Here is a 20,547-nt window from a genome sequence, read left to right as displayed (position 1 = left end):
GAACATTTGGATCTGTGTGTGATGACTATTGGTTTGTCGTTTTCTTGTGATTTGGGGATCAAAGGAATGCTGGCATCAAAGGAGTGGGGATTATCCCCTCTTCCATTTCCTGGGCTTATCTGTGGAGAATTGGATATTTTCCTCCTTACGTATTGTAGTTTTTTTAAAATTTATTTGTTATTTGTTTTTTGAGAGAGAGACAGAGAGCAAGCTGGGGAAGGGCAGAGAGAGAGAGGGAGACACAGAACCCAAAGCAGGCTCCAGGCTCTGAGCTCTCAGCACAGAATCTGATGTGGGGCTCAAACTCATGAACTGTGAGATCATGACCTGAGCTGAAGTTGGACACTTAACTGACTGAGCCACCCAGGTGCCCCTCCTTCTTAAATATCTTTAAGAGTTCTAGCTAAATTTGGCTTTTTCTGTCAGAAATATCTGTACAATCTATAGTGCTATCATTTTTCTCACTCCTAATATTGGTAACTTATGTCTTCTTTCCTCATCAGTCTAAGATTTATCAATTTTGTTGCTTTCAGAGAGTTAGCTTTCAGTTTCACTGACTTTCTCAATAGATTTTATTTTCTATTGCATTGATTTCTTCTCTAATCCTTTTTCCTTTCGTTTGCTTATTTTGAGTTTCACTTGCTATTATTTTTCTAGGTTAAGGTGGAAGCTGAAGTTCTTGATTTGAATCCTTTCCTTTTCTAATATAGACATTTAATGATATAAATGTCCCTGTAAGTACTGCTTCAGCTGAATCCCATAAATTTTGATTGTTTTCGTTTGCATTAAGTTCAACGCACTTTCTTTTTATTTTTATATTTAAACCATTTATCTTTAAAGTAGATTTCATGGATTCAATATATAGTTGGATTAAAAAACTCAATCTGATCAGGGTAACTGACAATTTACACTTAATGTAATTATTGATATTGCTGTTTAAATCCACCATCCTACTGTTTTATTTTCTATTTGTCCCATTTATTGTTTCTTTTCTTCCTCTTTTGGATTGTTTTTTGTGGCTACATTTTATCATCTTTGTTGGCTTATTAATTATGACTTTTTTCTTTTTATGGTTGCATTAGGGTTTACAGAATACATTCTTAACTTATCAATCTACTTTCAAGTAATACTATACTATCTCACAGTTAGTGTAAGAATTTTAGAGTACTATACTTACGCTTCCCTCCTCCCATCCTGGATACTGTTGTCAAACATTTCACTTTACATATGTTAACCACACAACATCTTGTCATTATCTTGGCTTCAAATCATTAATTATCCTTTAAGGATAATCTAAAATGAAAAAAAGTCTTACATATGTTCACATATTTACCATTTTTGGTCCTCTTTGTTACTTTGCATAGAAATAGGTTTCTATCTGGTACCATTTTCCTTCCGACTAAAGGCATTCTTTAACATTCCCTATAAAGCAAGTCTGCTTATGATGAATTCTTTCAGTATTTTGGGGTCTGAAACAGTTTTGATTTCATTTTCATTACTGAAAGATATTTTCACTGATATAGAATTCAAAATTGAGTCTTCTTTCAGTAATTTAAAGATGTTACTCCACTGTCTCTAACATTCTTATCTTTGTTACTCTGTGTCTCTTAACTTCAGCAGGCTTAAGAATTTTCCTTTGCCACAAGTTTTAAGGAATTTGATTCTGATGGGTTTTGAAATAAACCCATTGATATTTGACCCAGTTGATATTTGAAAACTGTCTCATATATTTTGTGTTTAAAAATTTTCAAATGGGTAACTCCAATCTCTATTATATTTTGGCCAGAGGCAACAGTTCAATTTCACGTTTCCCATTTTTACCATATAAAATTTTTATTTTTTATACTTAGCTTTTAAATTCCATGATAAAAATGTTTCATCTACACACATAAAGTTACTAGAATTGTTTTATTTATCCCACCTCTTTTAATACACATTATGTGCATTTATAGAAAAAGGCAATAGGAAAATATTAATGGATTTAAATACAGCATGTAGGCAAAACACACTTTTATGTTTTCTAAACCTGTTTGATAATGATATAGAAGGAAGCTTGTTACAAATCATAATGCTTTCAATAATCTGTCAGGAAAGAAAGATCATATTAGCACCCTTTTACATTTCAACACAAACGTATTCTCTGAGCCGCACTAGGAAAAAGTAATATTTCTGTTTTTATTTCTTGAAGTCATCATTAGTACGTTTACACTTATTAAATATATCCTCAAAATTTCCATCACTTGGGAAAACCATAAAGTTAGTAAGCTAGCTAGGTTTCTTTATTATTTTAGTAAATATTTTTATCTCCGAAGTCAAAATTGGGCAGCAGTGCTGTATACAAGGTACATAGCTTACATCTTTGGGACAGGAGACGATAAGAAGGTAAACAAGCCTGGAGCCCTCCTAATCTTATACAACTAACACCGTAGATCATGGCAGGTAGATGTACACATCCACCCATTCGCAAAGAGGTGTAAATTCTTTTGACAATGAACTTTCTAAATTTTACGGTAAGGTCAACAATAAAAAACATTACACACAGCACAGAAAGAATTAGAGAAAGTTAATGATATAAACCACAAAACAAAATAATCTACACTTCTCATTTGGAAGGGAAAAAAATAGGACTAATACTGTAATACTTAGCATCTAATATAAAATTTTCACTGATTATAAGTTGAATCATGTTGATTGAAACTTTACAGAGTAACTTTGCATTTTACTAATTCATAAGATAATCAGTAGATATGCAGCTCTAGTTGAGGCTTATAAACCCCTAAACGTTTTCATAGGTAAAGTGAAATTAGCTACAAAATACAAAACAGGAGTAGAGATTTGTCAGAAGTACAAAACACTAACATAGATGCAATAGGTATATAATGTAATCTGTGCAATTCAAAATTCCCAGAATTTTCTTATGAAATATACAAGTAATAAATAATAGTCATACTTGACTTTATCAAGTTAACAAAATAATTACTAACCAACGTTGTGTTTTACTAGTCAATTGCTTAGAAACACCAATTGCCATTTTAAAATTATTTTCACCATAAAAATAGAAGGCATATCAAGCTCTTTAATCTTCAAACATCCAAAACAATTTGGAAGGCAATTATCAATCAAAAATATTATCTGTTAAAAAAAGGTAATTAAAAAACATACATAACCTATTTTTTTTTGCACAATTTTCTTTTCTTATGAAAAAGGGCACTTAGTGTGTTGCTAAAGCTTTCGGAAAATAAAGATACTGCTGACTTTCCTACTAGGCAGATGACATGTACAGTTCTTAATATAAAAATATAAATATTTTTGACAGAGAAGATGAAATAGTGGTTGGTGTAAAATCCCATCACCATTTTACTTGAAAAACACTTTTTTCCCCAAAGACCATAAAAACAATACTGATTCCATGCAGTTGTGTTGCCAGAAGCTTCTCCAATTACAAAACATTAAGGTATTCACTGAAATTTCAAAAGTGGGCCCGTAGTCTTTTGTTTTCTTCTCGTAGTCTTTCAATTTCAGCCACTAAACCTTCATTCACTGAGTATCTTTCCAGCAAAGAGTGCATTTCATTCTAGAAAAGGGGAAAATGCTTTTTAAATCATTGGTATTTCATTTATTTGGCAAGCTGTTTTACATACTTTCAGCTATCATCTCTGTCATGTTCAATTAACTACCTGAATGATATTTCTTGTACTTAACCATCCTTACTACTTTGTTAATATAAATGAAAGATCACTGGTGAAAGTTATATATTTGCAAGGCTTATATTTGTACATGTGGGAAGCTTTTAACTTAAATAAATAAATAAATAAATAAATACATACATACATACATACATAAATAAATAAAATGGCTGTGAAAAAGTAGCCTTAACTATTATAAGTTAAAAAGAAGAGGGACCAGTTAAAGTCTATTTTACTTACTAAATTTCTAAAATTCCCTATTTATTTATTCTAGCAACTAGATATAATAAAGTAAAAATGTATCACCCTTTAATGGACTCTTTTTAGATCCACAACTCTACACTTATTTAAAATAAAATATGTCATACATACCAATTGCATGTGAAACTGTTTAATCATCTCCACTTGTAAATTCACAATGTCCCTATGGCATGCTTCTCTAGGGAAGAATGTAAAATACTTGTTAGAATTACAATGGTTCTCCCAATTCTAGATGGTTCAAGAAAGTGGCTAACCTTTTCTCATTGTTTCAAATGATTGGATGTTAATAATAAAAATAATAATACCAACGTGTCTAGAATTTATTTACTATGTACTAGGCACTGTTTCTTGGAGAGAGAGAGAGAGAGAGGGCACATGAGCAGGGGAGAGGCAGAGAGAGAGAGGGAGAGAGGCTCTTAAGCAGGCTCCATGCTCAGCACAGAGCCCAACATGGAACTCGGTCTCACGGCCTTGGGATCATTACCTGAGCCAAAATCAAGAGTTGGACGCTCAATTGACTGAGCCAGCCAAGCGCCCATTTCTTGTACTTTAAATGGAAGAACTCATTTAATCTTTACCATTAGGTGCAATTATTACCTCCATTTTACCAATTAAGGAACTGAGTCACGGAGCAGTTAAAACTATCCAATCAAACCACCAGTAAATGGTGGAACTAGTATATAAACCCAGGCTGTCTACCTCCAGAACTCTCATTGTACTACATTCCTTAATATGGAAATTATCATTAAAGAAAGACAGAGGTGGGGCACCTGGGTGGCTCAGTCGGTTGAGCATCCGACTTCGGTTCAGGTCACGATCCATTGCGGTCTGTGAGTTCAAGCCCTGCGTCGGGCTCTGTGCTGACAGCTCAGAGCCTGGAGCCTGCTTCCCATTCTGTGTCTCCCTCTCTCTTTGCCCCTCCCCCGTTCATGCTCTGTCTCTGTCTCTCTGTGTCAAAAATATATAAACATTAAAAAAAATAAATGAAAAAATAAAAAAATACAGAGATTTATATTACAATGAAATACATACAGATAATTTACTAGGTTATAATGTTTTAATTATTAACAATGTTTTAGCTATTAAAAAAATATCTCCAGTAGAGTAGAAAATGGGTATTTGGGTGGTTATAATAGAGGTTACCCAATAAAATGCAATTAATTCAGGCCTACAAAAGAATACATGAAAATTATGAAGTATAATAATAAAAGGATCATTCAGTCACCCACCGCACAACTTATAAGCTAGAACATTAGCAAAATCATAGAAGCTTCCTATATGCTCTTCTCTGATTCCATCACTTATCTTAGGAGAAGCCCAAGAAAGAATTCACTCCTCTGATGAATTTTGTTTAAGCAAAGAAATAGTTTTTTAAAAAAAACAAGAAACATCTGTCTAACATAGAATATACAGTCAATATATTTTCATTGTGCTTGTTTCTGAGTATTACAAAAATACCACATCCTACATAGTACTGAGTAGTGCACATTTAAAAAATAACCCAGTACCATGTTTTCAACATTCATCTTCTACACATCTATAATTCACTGATTTCTGCTGGTGTATACATTCTCCTATCAACTGACATTTGGACTGTTTTCAAGATTTTACTGTTACAATGTTGTTATAAGCAATCGTGCATGTATCTCTCAATCCACATGGCCAATTTCTATAGATGATAGATCCATGAGTAGATACGCTGAATTAAAGGTTATGATCCAGATGTATACTTGTTCAGTTTTACAAAACAATGCAAATTATTTTTTGAAGTGGTAATATCCGTGGACTTGCTCATCATCCGCGTGAGAGAATTCCTCTTGCTCTACGTCCGCATCAAGGCTTGGTCTTGCCAGACTCCGCACAACATTCTCCCATCTAATGGGTGTGCAATAGTGTCCCACTGCATTTTCAGTTCTCTGATTCACAGGATTGGACCTCTCACCTTGTGTTCATAGACCATTCCTCTCCTGTGAAATGCTTGCACAGCTCTTTTCATCTTGTTTTTCTATTGAATGTCTTTTTTTCTTATTTATTTCTCTTTACATAACCTGATTCTTTGTTGGTTATATGAATACTGCAGATAGATTTTTGTCCTGCCGCTTTGTTAATGGTATCTTGTGATGGACAGTCATCAACATTCTCTAGTTACTGACCTATTAACACAATCAAATTTACCCACCTGCTTTTTTATAGGTAGTGTATCCTCTTATGTTTTGATAACTTCCCTACCCTGAAGTCATATATAAACTCTCTTACAATGCCTAAAACTTTACCCTTTAAACTTTTACTCTGGGTGGAATTGATTTTTTTTTAATAGCTGGAAATAGGGATCTATGCTTTTCCTCTGTCATATATCACATTTCTATATATGCACAGGTTTTTCTCTGGTCTATGTGCTTCTTTGGGGCAGTTTGTCCACCCTGTGCTAATGCTACACTGTTTTAATTATAGCTTCATAACTAAGCTTATCATCTGACAAAAAAGTCCCCTTCAACCTTATTCTTCTCTGGAGTGTCTTGGTTATTCCTGGATCTTTTCTTCTTTCACATAAATTTTGAAATTATCCTATCATTGTCTTCCAAAAACCCAGATAGGATTTGATTATAATTTTACTCAATCTATAGACTAATTTAGAAGAACTGACATCTTCATAATATCTTTCTACTTATTTAAGTATTAATACTTTCTAATCAAATTTTAAATGTTTTTCTACAAAGATTTTTACCATCTTTGGTTAGATTTATTCCTAAGTACCTTACTTTTTTTCTTACAACTATACTTTAAAAATTCTCTCGGCTTTCTAATTATGACAAAAGCTGTATTAAAAACAAACAGAAAACACCAGAGAACCATGAAAATTGCTAGGATTAGAGAAGCCATGGTCTTATAAAGGAGGGAAGTCTAGTAGGTAAGCCCCACCTTCCCCCCTGCCTTTCCCTCTGGGGGATGTACTGATACTCCCATGTGGGGAAAAGAAGCTGAAGGGAAAGCAGTGGCCTGGAGCTTGAGAGAGTCTCACTGGGTAGGGCTGTGCTAGGTTGGGAACAGTCAGGACAGCCAAGGCTTTAAGGTACCTGATCCTGGAAAAGGGGTACCTGCAGAAAAGTAAACCTAAAATTGCACTCTCCCCTTGAGACACCTGTTGACTCCTAAGCTATGCCTGTCCTGGGTTAGATGGCAGGAAATCAAACACAAAGTAGCAACTAGCGCAGAGGAAGATTTTGGTGACCTTGTGATGCTGGGGAAATGGAAGCTAAAGTGCAGGACCCACCAAGGTAAAAAAGCCAAGTGAGACTCCAGACGAAATTCAGCTGACATCCCAGAAGGGCACAGACTAAACTGTAGGAATAGAGGCAAACCAGAAATAAACTAGCCCCAAGGAAACCTGAAAGCCAGCAAGAAATGGAACAAAGTGATCTTCTTGCTGGAAGAAATTTAAATCTTCTGAAAAGACAATAAAAATAGAGCCACAGACATCTGCTTAGGAGGTAATCTCTCCAACTCTGATGATGAGGTCAAGCCAGATAAACTATAAAATATACATGTTGAAATTCAACTTGAGAGTGCAAAGAACTCTAAATGCACCAAACTCTAGAAAACAAGAGACCCACAATTATTTTCATCCTCCACAGAGCAGTGGTGGGGAGACAGCAGCTGTTGACAGGGTAAGGAGAGCACGCTGAAATCTGTATAGATTTCTGGAGGCAAGTGAGGACTGGCTCAGCAGTTCAGAATCCCAAGGAGCCCTAGCCAAAAAGGAAGTCCCCATTCATGCACCAACGATGCACAGGCCTTCACTGAGGGCTTCTGGAAACAAGCAGGGGCAGAGCAGGGTGGCAGAGATGCACAAGGTCTGTGAAGACTAAGGGCAGCGGCCAGTGAGCCCTCTGAAGCACTCTAGGCCCTCGCGGAGAAGGCAGCCAGCCTCCAAAGCTGAGGGAGAACAGCTGACAGAACCCCTCCACACCTCGCCTCCCCTGTCCCTCCACCGTAAGTGCGGCTGCTCAAGACTTCCTGAAGTCAGAACAAGTATATTTATAGAAATCCTCTGAGCCACTCTGGGTCCTGAGTCCCAAGCCAGAGCTGCCTTGGTTGACGGAGGGGCAGAAGAGTTGAGAGAGGCCCCGACTCACCCCTACTCTCCAGGTGCAGGCATGCAAGGCAGGCTGAAAGCTGAAGGCAGGGCAGTGCTGTCTTGCTCAGTCTGCCCCAGCATAAGAGCTTTCTCCCTTTCCAGCACTGCTTTACTCACATTATATTCAAGTCACTTTACCCAGACAATTCTGCTGTCTTGCCACATATATACGTTCTCATATTCTTTAAAATTGTTGTGTTGAAAATAAGATGACCCGATTTTTAAAAAAGTAGCCTGTGTGTGTGTACACACACAGGAGGACAAATACTGCATGATTCTACTTATATGAGATCTCTACAACAGTCAAATTCATGGAAGCAAAGAACAGAATTGTGGGCATCAGAGGTTGGAAAGAAAGGGAAACAGGAAGTTTCCAAACACAAATATAAAAGGTCAGTTATACAAAATGAGTAAGTTCTAGAGATCTGCCGTACAACATAGTGCCTATAGTTTGCAATACTGTATTACACAGTTAAAATGTTTTTATTCATTTTTGAGAGACAAAGAAAGAGAAAGAGAGAGAGAGAGAGAGAGAGAGAGATGGGGAGGGGCAGAGAGATAGGGAGAGAGAATCCTATGCAGGCTCTGCATTGTCAGCATGGAGCCTGATATGGCACTCGAACTCATGAACTGTGAGATCATGATGTGAGCTGATGTTAGACGCTTAACTGAATAAGCCACTCAGGTGCGTCTATACTCAGGTGCCTCTTTCTTAAGAAGGCAGATCTCATTGCTAGTGTTCTTACCACAATAAAACTAAAACAAAGAAAAAGGAAAAAGAAAGAAGAAAGAAAATAACAGGACTTAAGGAAAATGGATTGGAGCAGATTACTCAAAACTTAGTTTTTTTTAATCTTTATTTATTTTTGAGAGTGAGAGAGAGAGAGAGAAAGGGAGTGTGAGCAGGGGAGGGGCAGAGAGAGGGAGTCACAGAATCCAAGGCAGGCTCCAAGCTCTGAGCTGTCAGCACAGACCCTGACATGGGGCTCGAAACACAAACCGCGAGATCATGACCTGAGCCGAAGTGAGACGCTCAACCGACTGAGCCACCCAGGAGCCCCCAGATTACTCAAAATCTATGCAACTTTGTAACAAAAACAATTAAACCCTAGTACAAATACCAGCATAGTTTAAATATTGAATAATCAAAGACTTTACCTTAAAAAAAAGTGATGGCCACTTGATAAAAGGGTAAGAAAAAAAGAGAAAGGATTGGGGTCATCAAACATGGAGGCAAGGATAAAATACCCAAAGATGGGGGATAATCACAAAGTAAGTCGTTCCTAACACAGAGCACACAGCCAAACCAGGTTAAGAGAAAGAGTATAGGAAGAGACAGCACTGATAGGTGGTTTGCTGCCTTCAGCTATGTTCATGTACTTGGTTTTAGTATCCTTTACATGAACCAGCAAAATTTCCTCATCATATTGTCATCACTGTCCTATTTATCAATCACAAATGAATTAATTTACATTAATTAACACAACACATTGCACCTACCCCATTTAAACTACAAGGCCTTTGTGGGCAGATCATTCATTTTTGTACCCTTAGTATCCAGTACATATTCTAGGCACATTGTAAATGTCAAAAATGATGATTTTCCTTTAAAAATGTATGTGCTACCATTTAAAAATATTTTTTTTTCAAAAACCTTTTAACATTAAAAAGAAACATGCACCAACAAAAACTATATATCTTCTCTAATATTCTTGCTCAAGACATTCCAAATCAGAGCTAGAATACTAACTATATAGGTCCTAAACGGGGGGGGAGGGGGGGCGGGGGGGGCAGGGGGGCGGGGTGGGGGGGAACACAAAAGATTCTAATAACTGAAAATAGTTTCTGATATATATTGTGATGATAGGTAAAAGGAAGTAACACTGTAGAACACATTCTTATAGTGTTCAAAATTCAAAGGATAAGACAATAGATCCAAGCAAAAAAACTTTTAATTCACTCTTACATTCTGATGCATTCCGTTTGAAAATATTCAGGGGGCGCCTGGGGTGGCTCAGTCAGTCAAGCATCTGACTCTTGATTTTGGCTCAGGTAATGATCTCACAGTTTGTGGGGTCGAGCCCCATCTATGAGCAGAGCCCGCTTAAGATTCTCTTGCTCCCTCTCTCTCTACCTCTCCCCTATGCATGTGCTCTCTTTCTCTCCCTCTCTCTCTCAAACATAAATAAATAAACCTAAAAAAAAAAAAAACAACGAAAAATTCAGAATTCCTTTAAAAAATTCTTTCTCTACTATATTAGTACACATAGCATACTTAATAGGTGATTTATAAATACTGCAAGTAAGAATATCATTTGACCTTACCAGAATCTGTCCACACTTTTTAATGTTTATTTTTTGAGAGAGAGAGACAGAGCGAGCACATGGGTGCAAGTAGGGGAGGGGCAGAGAGAGACGGGGACAGAGGATCTGAAGGGGGCTCTGTGCTGACAGCAGAGAGCCCAATACAGGGCTCGAACTCATGAACCATGAGATCATGACCAGAGCTGAAGTCAACGCTTAACCAACTGAGTCACCCCGGCGCCCCTGTCCACATTTTGATGATAAAAAAAATCCATGATGGCAGCTTGCCTGCTACACTGCCTTGCCAAGTCATCTAATAATTGCCATAGGTAAATATACATTTTCCTGGCTGACAGTCAATAAATTCAGTACAGCAAGATCAACAAAACTCATCATGTTTTGTATGGTTTTATGGACCCTAAAACCTGGGCAAAAGTAGCAACCACCAAAATTACTTATAGTTTTGGTTTTATACCCAATAAAAACAGCCAGTTAATGTCTAGATAGAAAGAGAAACTTCTCAATTACTACGTGAAAATCGAAAATAGTTTCTGATATATATTGTGATGATAGGTAAAAGGAAGTAACATTGTAGAACACATTCTTATAGTGACTTCTTACCTGAAGTCATCCAATGTCTCCTGTATCATATTCTGAATAAACCGGATTTGAACGGATGTCAATGGTGCATTTGGCCGATTATTTCCAATGGTATCAGCTATTTTTTCTGATAGTGAACTGGCAACTCCAGCAGTGACAGAGGATGCTATCTTTGGATCTAAAATAAAAAATGGAGAAAATATTAATAGTCAGCTTAAACTAAGAGATATCAAACATTTGTAAATAAGATTTGGCACGAGAAGACTAGAAAAACAGGTAAAGAACAGCATTCCTGTGACATTTAGAAAAACTCACTGTCTGGAATACAAATCTTAGAAACTTTCTAGGACATTATTTCTAATACCCATTTATCTATCTATATGAACTGCCAACTGTCTAATATAATAACATATGACAGAGGGATTAATCTTGAAGAATCTCGGAACCATTTCCTCTTACAAAAGATGAATGTGACATGTTGCACCACAAACTAGATAAACCAAGACTATTAAACATAAACAGAGGGAATACAGAAGTAAAGTACTGCTACAAGCAAAGCCCCAGAGTTTACGCTAATACGTCCACAGAAACCTTAAAGTGAAATATATCTAAATAAGAGTTTCTTCCATACAAAGAGTTGTTTTCTATAGATAACTCTTATAAATGAAACAAATACTCCATTAAATGTGATCAAGTTTTTAGGATCTATGGCATGAACCCCACATTAATATGGAATACGGCTTTAATATGGAAGGGGACAAAAAGACAATTCCAGGTAGTTAATGACTCATTTCCAAAGGGTCCTACGTTATATTCCTATTTGTACCATATTAGATCAAGACCCTTACATATTAGATTGAAAATAAAATTCAGACCAAAGGAGTATCGAATCAGGTTGCTGAGTTTAACCATTCATATGCATGTCACTGTCCTCTAGTAAGAGTCACAGTAGAAAAGTGTTGTAAATTTTAAACTCCTTTACCTTTCTTACCCTATGATCACTCTATTTATTTATCCTTTTCAAGTTAACTAGAGGGAGTTTTCAACCTAACACTTTCAAACATCAGTGAGTTTTATGTACTTACTTGGAGTTGAGGATCCATTGACCGGGGGTTCATATATTAACTGGGCTTCGATTTCTTTCTCTGGTTTTTCAAATTTCTCAGGACTTCTTGTTTGGTTAGATGGTGGAGAGGTATTCAGATTTCCAGTTTCAGCACCAGGGATCAACTTTGCAAACTTCACATTGAAAATAAAAAAATTCATATATAAATTTTGGTTTTACCCTTATTATACATATAATTTATACCTATTTATCTTTTTTTCTAGTAGGTAGGGTCAGGAAAATGAAAAATAAGAGGGATATAGAAGAAGAAAAAAAATTGCTACAACTAGTGGTAAAATAAATCCTGTCCACGAATCAAAAACAATTTCAATGAGAACATGATGGGGAAGAGCTCACTTACTAAGCATCTGCTGTTGAGTATCTTTAAAATGGTAATCACAGGCAAAAAACAAACAAACAAACAAACAAAAAACAACCAGACTCTCACATGGTAACTAGTCAGAAATATTTGAGAAGTCAAAAGACATTTTTGTACTTCTTCAATATCTTTCCAGTATCATCCTAAAAAAATCAATATGAAAATAAACAGACATAGTATAGAACAGACTCAGCCTTTCTGGTAACATTTGATCATTTTAAGCCCTTATGTAGCAAATTAACTTCTATTTTGGATACTGTATCAGAGCAGAAGATAATAAAGATTATATTCTTAGCTCCACCCCTTTGCTCTAAGACTTAGGGTAAATGACTTGACTACCAATTGGTGCTTTCTGCAGCAACGGAAATAAATTCTAAAAAACTCAGGTATAAACTATTCTTAGACAGTCAAGTATTTTGTCATAGAAAAAAACAGTTTAAGTTTACGTCTGCTTTTACCTCCAAAGTTTTCAAAGACAGATTTCAAAAGCATCCTTTAGTTTTTAACACATGACATCAAGATTCAAGAATATTTTTCTAGCTGGTAGGTGCACAGCACTGTTAGTAATCAGGACACATCCCTGGCAGCTGCCCGCTTTCTGTCTAGTGATGAGCTTCCTTATGCTACTGACAAATCCACACAGCGAGTTCAGTACCGTTTTCAGGCAGATACCTGTTTGAAGGAGTCCTTAGGTTCCTGTTTTCCCAGATATATTTTCTTAGATTCAGCTGTCAGATCATGATTTTCATTTTCTTCTTTCCCTGGAGATCCCATAAAAACGTTAAGAGGACTAGAATGCAATACTGAAGTGCTTGACGTTCCTGGGTTTTTTCTTGGAGGAAAGACTGAGTTCAATTGTGGTAGAAAGTCAAGGCCTGAAAAACAGGAGAAAAAAGCTATTTGCATATGATTTTCTCCAATCTTGAATATTTAAGAAAAGCACTTAATACGACAGACAGGTTAATATGGTAGAAAGACATGCGATTTGGATTCAGAAGACAGGTTCATTTGTCAGCTCTAGCCCTTATTTGATGTACACAAAATCTTGGGCAAAAACTGTAAAACTCTTGTTTCCTGATCGGTAAATGTGATGCTGACATCCATCTGCCTCAGTACTAAGGCTTAAAAGAGATATTATACGTAAAAATACTTTGAAAATCACAAAGCCCAATTAATGTTTTAGTCAATATTATTAGTTTTTGATAACTGAAAATTGTTAATTTAGTATATATCTGCAGCATATCTTGATAGGCAGCCTCTAAGATGGCTCCGAATGATCCCTGCCTTCTGGCATGGATCCATGCCCTCGAGTAATTCCCTCCCTTTGAATGTGGGCTGAACCTAGAAACTTGCCTCCGAAGAAGAGAATACAGCAAGAATGGTGGGGTGTCCCTTCCAAGATTAGGTTACAAACACTCCGCAGCTTTCATTTTGAGGGCCCTCTCTCACTGTCTTGCTCACCAGCTCTGAGGGAAGCCGGCTGCCATGTTGTCAGGTGCCCTGTAAGAGGCCCACATGGGAAGGACTGGTATATTCTGCTAGTAGGCACATGAATGATCATGCAAGTAGATCCGTGCCCAGTCAACCCTGGAGATGACTGCAGCCCTGTTGATACCCTGATCAAACTAAGCCATGCTCAGATTTTTAACCCACAATTATGAGGTGATAAATATTCTCTTAAGCTTCAATGTGTTGGGGTAATTTGTTACACATGAATAGATAACACAATACCATTTTTAATTTTCATAAAAATACTTCTCAGTAGTTCTTACCATCTTTGCCTATGGACTCATCACCTCCCTTGTTAACCACAGCATCTATAATAAAATTAGAAAATCAAATTTTTTAAATTGTGAAAAAGAAGCCATAGCAAATTATTTATTCTCCAAAGAGTTCGATTTCAAAAAGGAAAAGTTACAGTTGGGACTCAAAGAAACTTCCCTTTTCACTCTTTTACCTTCATGCAGAGTAGCAAGTATGAAAAGTAATTCTACGGTATAGGGTTGTTTAATGAGACAGCAAGGTATATGAGAAACACATTGCAGCAGGCTCCAGAAATCTACAATCCAGTCCTGCCTATACCATTCAATAGCTCTATGACCTTAGACAAGCTTTTTATACAATTAGCTTTAGTTTCTGCAACTATATAATGAAGATAATGTCTGGACCACCTCACAAAATTGTTTTGAGGATCAAGTGAAACAATGTGAAACTATTTAGCAATACAATGATATAAAAAACATAAGTTTCCATTAATGTTTTAATGACAGAGTATGTATAAGAAAATTCCAATACTGTAATACTATTCATTTACCAATTAATATCCAAAAGTTGTTCAACTCCATTTTAGCTAATTAATAGAAAAATGGGCAAAAGTCATAAAAAATTCACCAAAAATTCAAATGGCCAATAAATTATCATATATGATTATCACAGTAATAGGACTATCATCCATCCATCCATCTGCATGTGTGTATATATACCTACTAATTGTAAAAAAACATACACTTTATTTTATTTATTTATTTTTATTATTTTACACAGCCTTCACACCCAGTACAGGGCCTGAACACTCAGAACCCTGAGATCAAGAGTCAGATGCTTACCCAACTGAGCCACCCATGCACTACCCCTTTTTTATTTTACACATATATTTTAAGAAATTATTAGTTTCCCTTAACAAAAGCAGAAATATTCTTACTCAAAAGATGAAGACATTAAGGCAAACAGATTAAGCAGAGTTGAATTCTTGAGATCAAAACACAAGTCTCTTGACAATGAAAATCAGTAGTATATTTATTATCCATGTTTTTTTCTTATTAATGATATGAAAGTCTAATAAATGAAGGGCATAAGGTTCAAATTCTAATCATATTTTTAAAAAGTAAAGAAGAATTTCTATCCTTTATTCATTTCTCTTAAAAACCATTAAAGAGAATTTCATTTATAACTCAAACACTTTCAAAAAGCCCCTTCCTACATTCTTCAATTCAAAAGTTACCCCAGGGGTTCTCATAAGCCAAAGCTCCCCAGATGGTTACTAACCTCCAAAACCTTTCTCAACTCCAGCCCATGCCATTCTACTCTCCTTTGCCCACATCTTTCCTGTCTTTATTCTTTAACTATGTAGTCTGACCTCTCTTCATCCTGAAAGAAAGGAATCCTTTCTCTTTCATTAGGTGGAAGACAGGGAAATCTGACCTGGCAAATAGTCATTTTCAGGGCATGGTAAGGCATAAAGCACTAAGTAATTCTGTGCCATCACACATGTACTTTATTTTTTTTAAGATATTTATTTTTTTAATGTTTATTTATTTTTGAGAGAGAGAGAGAGAGAGAGAGAGAGAGAGAGAAGCGTGGAGAAAGGGAGACACAGAATCAGAAGCAGGCTCCAGGCTCTAAGCTGTCAGCACAGAGCCCAAGACAGGGCTCAAAGTCACGAGCCTGAGATCACAAACTAAGCTGAAGTTGGACATTTAACCAACTGAGCCACCCAGTCACTCCTCTTTATTCTAATTATGAAATTAATTGTAGAAAATTTGGAAAGTAGATAATTTTAAAGAAAAAATGAAACTCTATAAGATCAAGAGTGGATGTAACAATTTAAACATACTGCTACTGCTGACATTTAGGTTTGCTCCAGAGTTTCAATACCATAAACAGTAAACATACAAATCTTTGTAGGATACTGTGAATATGTTATTAGGTAAATTTATAGAAATAGAATTAACAGGCCAAAAGGTATGAATATTTAAGCATGCCAAATTATGCTTTAGAAATTTACCCATATTGTTGATAATACTGCTGTTAGCAGTGAGACTATCCCATTAATGAAAACAGTATGAACATCAGTACCAAAAAAACACATCCAAATAATGTGCCCGGTTCATACAGTATGAACAACAATGATATATGTTTCTATATATCAAAATGACAAGTTTTTTATGTTTTTATTTTCTTTTTAATGGCAACATCTCCTAGCAATGGGGAGAGGAGGGAGGGAGGGAAGGAAGGAAGTAGAGAGAGAGACTGTGTGTGTGTGTGTGTGTGTGCGTGTGTGTGTGTGTAGTACTTTCACACATAGTGTAAAAGATGAGCAATCTATCACCTAGCCATATTTCTTCATGAAAACAATGAATAACAATTAGATACTAATAATAAAAAACAATTTTTTTAGGTTAAAAGGTATTTTTTGCCTATCAAAATATCTAAGAATTTAAGATTTATTAGAAACTAAAAAACTGCTTATGGAGGCAAAATTTCCTTTAAGACACTTCTGTGGAAATTAAAATGCTAACTTGAGAGCTATTTGCATAGTTCCCATGTGAAAATGACAAGCGTATACTTTAGAATGGTAACATCTGAAATATCAGGGCAAAGGAAAAGATACCACCCCAGGGACTGAGAAAATTAGCAACTGTCATGAACAGAAACAGACTGAAGCTATTACCCACATCTTTTAGCGAGACTAAAAATGTAATGACTGCCAGCAAGAGAACATGATCCTCTGATCTGAAAAGACTTACCATCTCTGATTGGTGAAAACATGTCACCTAAACTACTTTTTCCAGTATCATCAAAGCTGAAGAAATCCTGATTTTTCCCACTGTCCGTTTCCTTAGATATAATATCAGTGTTTATGCTTCGAGGCAAACCTTATAGGAAAATTAGATATAAAAATAAATGTTACTACAGCCAAAAAAAAATTTATCATCAGAAGCTCAGTTTTAAAAATTAATGCATTACCATATCACTGGTAATATTACAACTATGAGCATCAGGAAAACAAAATAATATAACAACAGCTCAGTTAACCATGATTTTCATGTAATGAAGGGCTCCTCAAAAGCAAATAATCTATTCATTTACATAATACCATCTTATTTTAGCCTTTTTGATGAAATTTTTCTAAAATAATTTATATACTTTGCTACCCTCTGAAACAGTGTACTGAACACAACCAACTTCTATTAGAACAGACTCACTTTTATGATCATCTATAAATGATTAAAGAAGTCTATAAAGCATTTAGCATGATGCCTGACACACAGCAGATTCAAGTAATGTTAGTTCCTTTCCCTAACAGTAAATGGATCTCTTTTTGCCCTCTTCTGTCTTTTCCTTCACTAACAGTGGAACCTTAACATGCTCTCGGTATTATCGACCTCAAATGACTTCACTAGCCTCAGGATAGTTTACTAGAAGGAAGGAAACCAGAATACTAAACTCATAAAGAATAGCATAGCAGACAATAATAAAGAGCCACACGGTTTTGTTTTCCCTGCCAGTATATAATGCAAGGGATTAGGGCAGGGACTTTGGAAGAGGAACTCTGTGAGCTCAGTAGCTTCTTGCTCATTTCTGGGTTGAGGACTGAGTTCTAGAAATTCGAGACCTGTGATGAAAATCTGGTGTTTTAATTGGTAGCATGTTACTGTATTACACTATCATTTAAGTAGTGTTTTATTTGCTATCTTGGTCCCAAGATCCTGAAAAGCTAGGATAAAAACAAAGAACAGCCAGCATATCCAAAAATGTCCAAGTCTCGCAAATGAAATAAACTTTTAAAATAGCACCTGATAGAAAGTTAAAATATTACCGAACATTTGTACACCACTATCATTGAAGTGTTTACACCAAGAGTTGAATTGTTATAAAGAAGAAATTTTCTCTTCTTCTAGGTCGTTAAACATTATGAATGCATAACTCTAGCCTCTCGAACTTTAGGAAACAGAAGTTTAGTAGCATTTGGAAGTAGTGCTAAAGCCTTATGTTTTTACTTCTTAAATGGCTGTTTCCTACTGAAAGTGAGCACTAGCAATAAATCTGCAGAGGTTCTTTATTCTTTTTTAATTTTTTTAAATGTTTTTTATTTATTTTTGAGACAGAGAGAGACAGAGCATGAGCAGGGGAGGGGCAGAGAGAGAGGGAGACACAGAATCTGAAGCAGGTGCTCCAGGCTCTGAGCTGTCAGCACAGAGCTCGACGCGGGGCTCGAACCCACGGACCGTGAGATCATGACCTGAGTCAAAGTCGGACGCTCAACCAACTGAGCCACCCAGGCGACCCAAGGTTCTTTATTTGTTATAAGTTTTTATTTAAATTACAGTTGGTTAACATACAGTATAATATTAGTTTCAGGTGTACAATATAATGAGTCAACACTTCCATACAAGACCCAGTGCTCATCACAACAAGTGCCCTCCTTAATCCTCATCACCTATTTCACCTATCCCCGGCCCACCTCCCCTCTGGTAACAGTTTGTTCTCTAGAGTTAAGAAAAAGCAAAGCTGGAAGCAACACAATTCCAGACTTCAAGTTCTACAAGGCTGTAGTGATCAAAACAGTATGGTAGTGGCACAAAAATAGATACACAGATCAATGGAACAGAACAGAAATCCCACAAAGGAACTATATGGTCAATTAATCTTCAACAAAACAGAAAAGAAAATCTAGTGGGAAAAAGACAGTCTCTTCAACAAATGATGTTGGGAAAACTGGACAGCAACATGTGGAAGAATGAAAGTGGACCACTTTCTTACACCATACACTTAACTCAAAATGGATTAAAGACCTAAAAGTGAGACATGAAACCATTAAAATCTCAGAGGAGAACACAGGCAGTAACCTCTTTGACACGACTCACAGCAACTTCCTTCTAGATATGCCACCTGAGGAAACAAAAGCAAAAGTAAACTACTGGGGCTTCATCAAAATCAAAATCTTCTGCACAGCAAAGGAAACAATCAACAATACTAAAAGGCAACCTACGGAATGGGAGAAGATATCTGCAAATGACATATCTGATAAAGGGTTAGTATCCAAAATCTGTAAAGAACTTCTAAAACTCGACACTCAAAAAACAAATAATCCAACTAAGAATGGGTAGAAGACATGAATAGACATTTCTCCAAAGAAGACATGCAGATGACCAACAGACACATGAAAAGATGATCAACATCACTGATCATCAGAGAAAGATGAATCAAAACTACAATGAGACATCACCTCACACCGGTCAGAATGGCTAGAATCAACAACACAAGAAACAACTGGTATTGGTGAAGATGTGGAGAAAGGGGAACCCTCTTGCACTGTTGGTGGGAATGCACTGGTTGGCGCCTTTAGTAGAGCAACATGAACTTTTTTCAAATCTCAGACTCATTTTAGGGAGTTTAAAATAATAGTAATAGTAATGATGAAAACTGTGATGACAGTATTAGTAAAACCATAATTTACTGAGAGCCTATTGTGTGCCTACTGATATATTTTCTCTGGTTTTCATAATATCGCTAAAAGTTAAATATTATCTATGGAAGAAAAAATAAGACTCAAAGTGGTTAAAAAAACTGCCCAAAGTCATCCTAGTAGGAAGTCACAGACCCAAGACTTATGTCTAACAAACTCTCTGTTTCAGAGCGGGGAAACGTACATGTATGTGTATGTAAGAGAGAGCAAACGATGAAGCAAATGTGGCAAAATTTATAAAACAGTGAATCTGCTGAAGAGTATACTAGAGCTCAGGAGTTCTTTATACTATTTTTTAAAATTTTCTATAAGTTTGCAATTATTTCAAAATAAAATTAATAAATAAAAGTTTCTAACTCTTTGTGGGTACAGGGCAAACATTCATTTTGTCAGAAACTTTGCTAATCAGCCAAGAGTTATCATTAATCAGTGACCCTGCAGACCCAAGTCTTGCATTGCCTAATTAATGCTGTCATCGTTACATGAGTTTCCTTATTAAAAACTAAATGAATAACAGTGAGATTTCATAAAGCTCAGAGTAAATGAGAGAAACTTTATTTTATTTAATTCTGGAAATATGAACAAAATCAGTAATAATAAAATTATCTTTGAAAATAGTGACAATTTTCATAATATAGTTAATTCAACATCTTGGCAAACATTACTCAAAGTTATATTTCAAACTTAATTTCTTCTTCTAAGTATATAGCAATAATATTTGCTTCCAGGAGTTCTTAAATAAGAACTAATTATTTTTTTATATAATATGTAATGACTTCTATGTAAGGATGATGTAGATATTAACAGAAAATTTATAATGAATATATA

General features: G+C 35.9%; 1 protein-coding gene across 3 annotated transcripts in view; it reads right to left on the bottom strand.

Annotated features, from left to right (window-relative positions):
* Positions 1-1,814: 1,814 nt before the first annotated feature.
* The window catches only part of NEDD1 (NEDD1 gamma-tubulin ring complex targeting factor), a 51,696-nt gene continuing 32,963 nt past the window's right edge, over positions 1,815-20,547 (bottom strand). For all 3 annotated transcript variants that reach the window (XM_030323454.1, XM_030323455.1, XM_032594028.1), the window contains 7 exons: positions 16,997-17,125; positions 14,243-14,287; positions 13,143-13,345; positions 12,072-12,225; positions 11,008-11,164; positions 4,059-4,125; positions 1,815-3,574 (listed from right to left, as the gene is read on the bottom strand). In XM_030323454.1, the coding sequence (XP_030179314.1) occupies positions 3,470-3,574; positions 4,059-4,125; positions 11,008-11,164; positions 12,072-12,225; positions 13,143-13,345; positions 14,243-14,287; positions 16,997-17,125 (860 nt within the window). In that variant the 3' untranslated portion in view covers positions 1,815-3,469. The remainder of the gene's footprint in view (positions 3,575-4,058; positions 4,126-11,007; positions 11,165-12,071; positions 12,226-13,142; positions 13,346-14,242; positions 14,288-16,996; positions 17,126-20,547) is intronic.

Source organism: Lynx canadensis, chromosome B4 (genome assembly GCF_007474595.2).
Source record: "Lynx canadensis isolate LIC74 chromosome B4, mLynCan4.pri.v2, whole genome shotgun sequence".
NCBI classification, from domain to species: Eukaryota; Metazoa; Chordata; class Mammalia; order Carnivora; family Felidae; genus Lynx; species Lynx canadensis.
The sequence above is the reverse complement of the archived record's forward strand: the minus strand, read 5'-3'. Positions and strand labels throughout refer to the sequence as shown.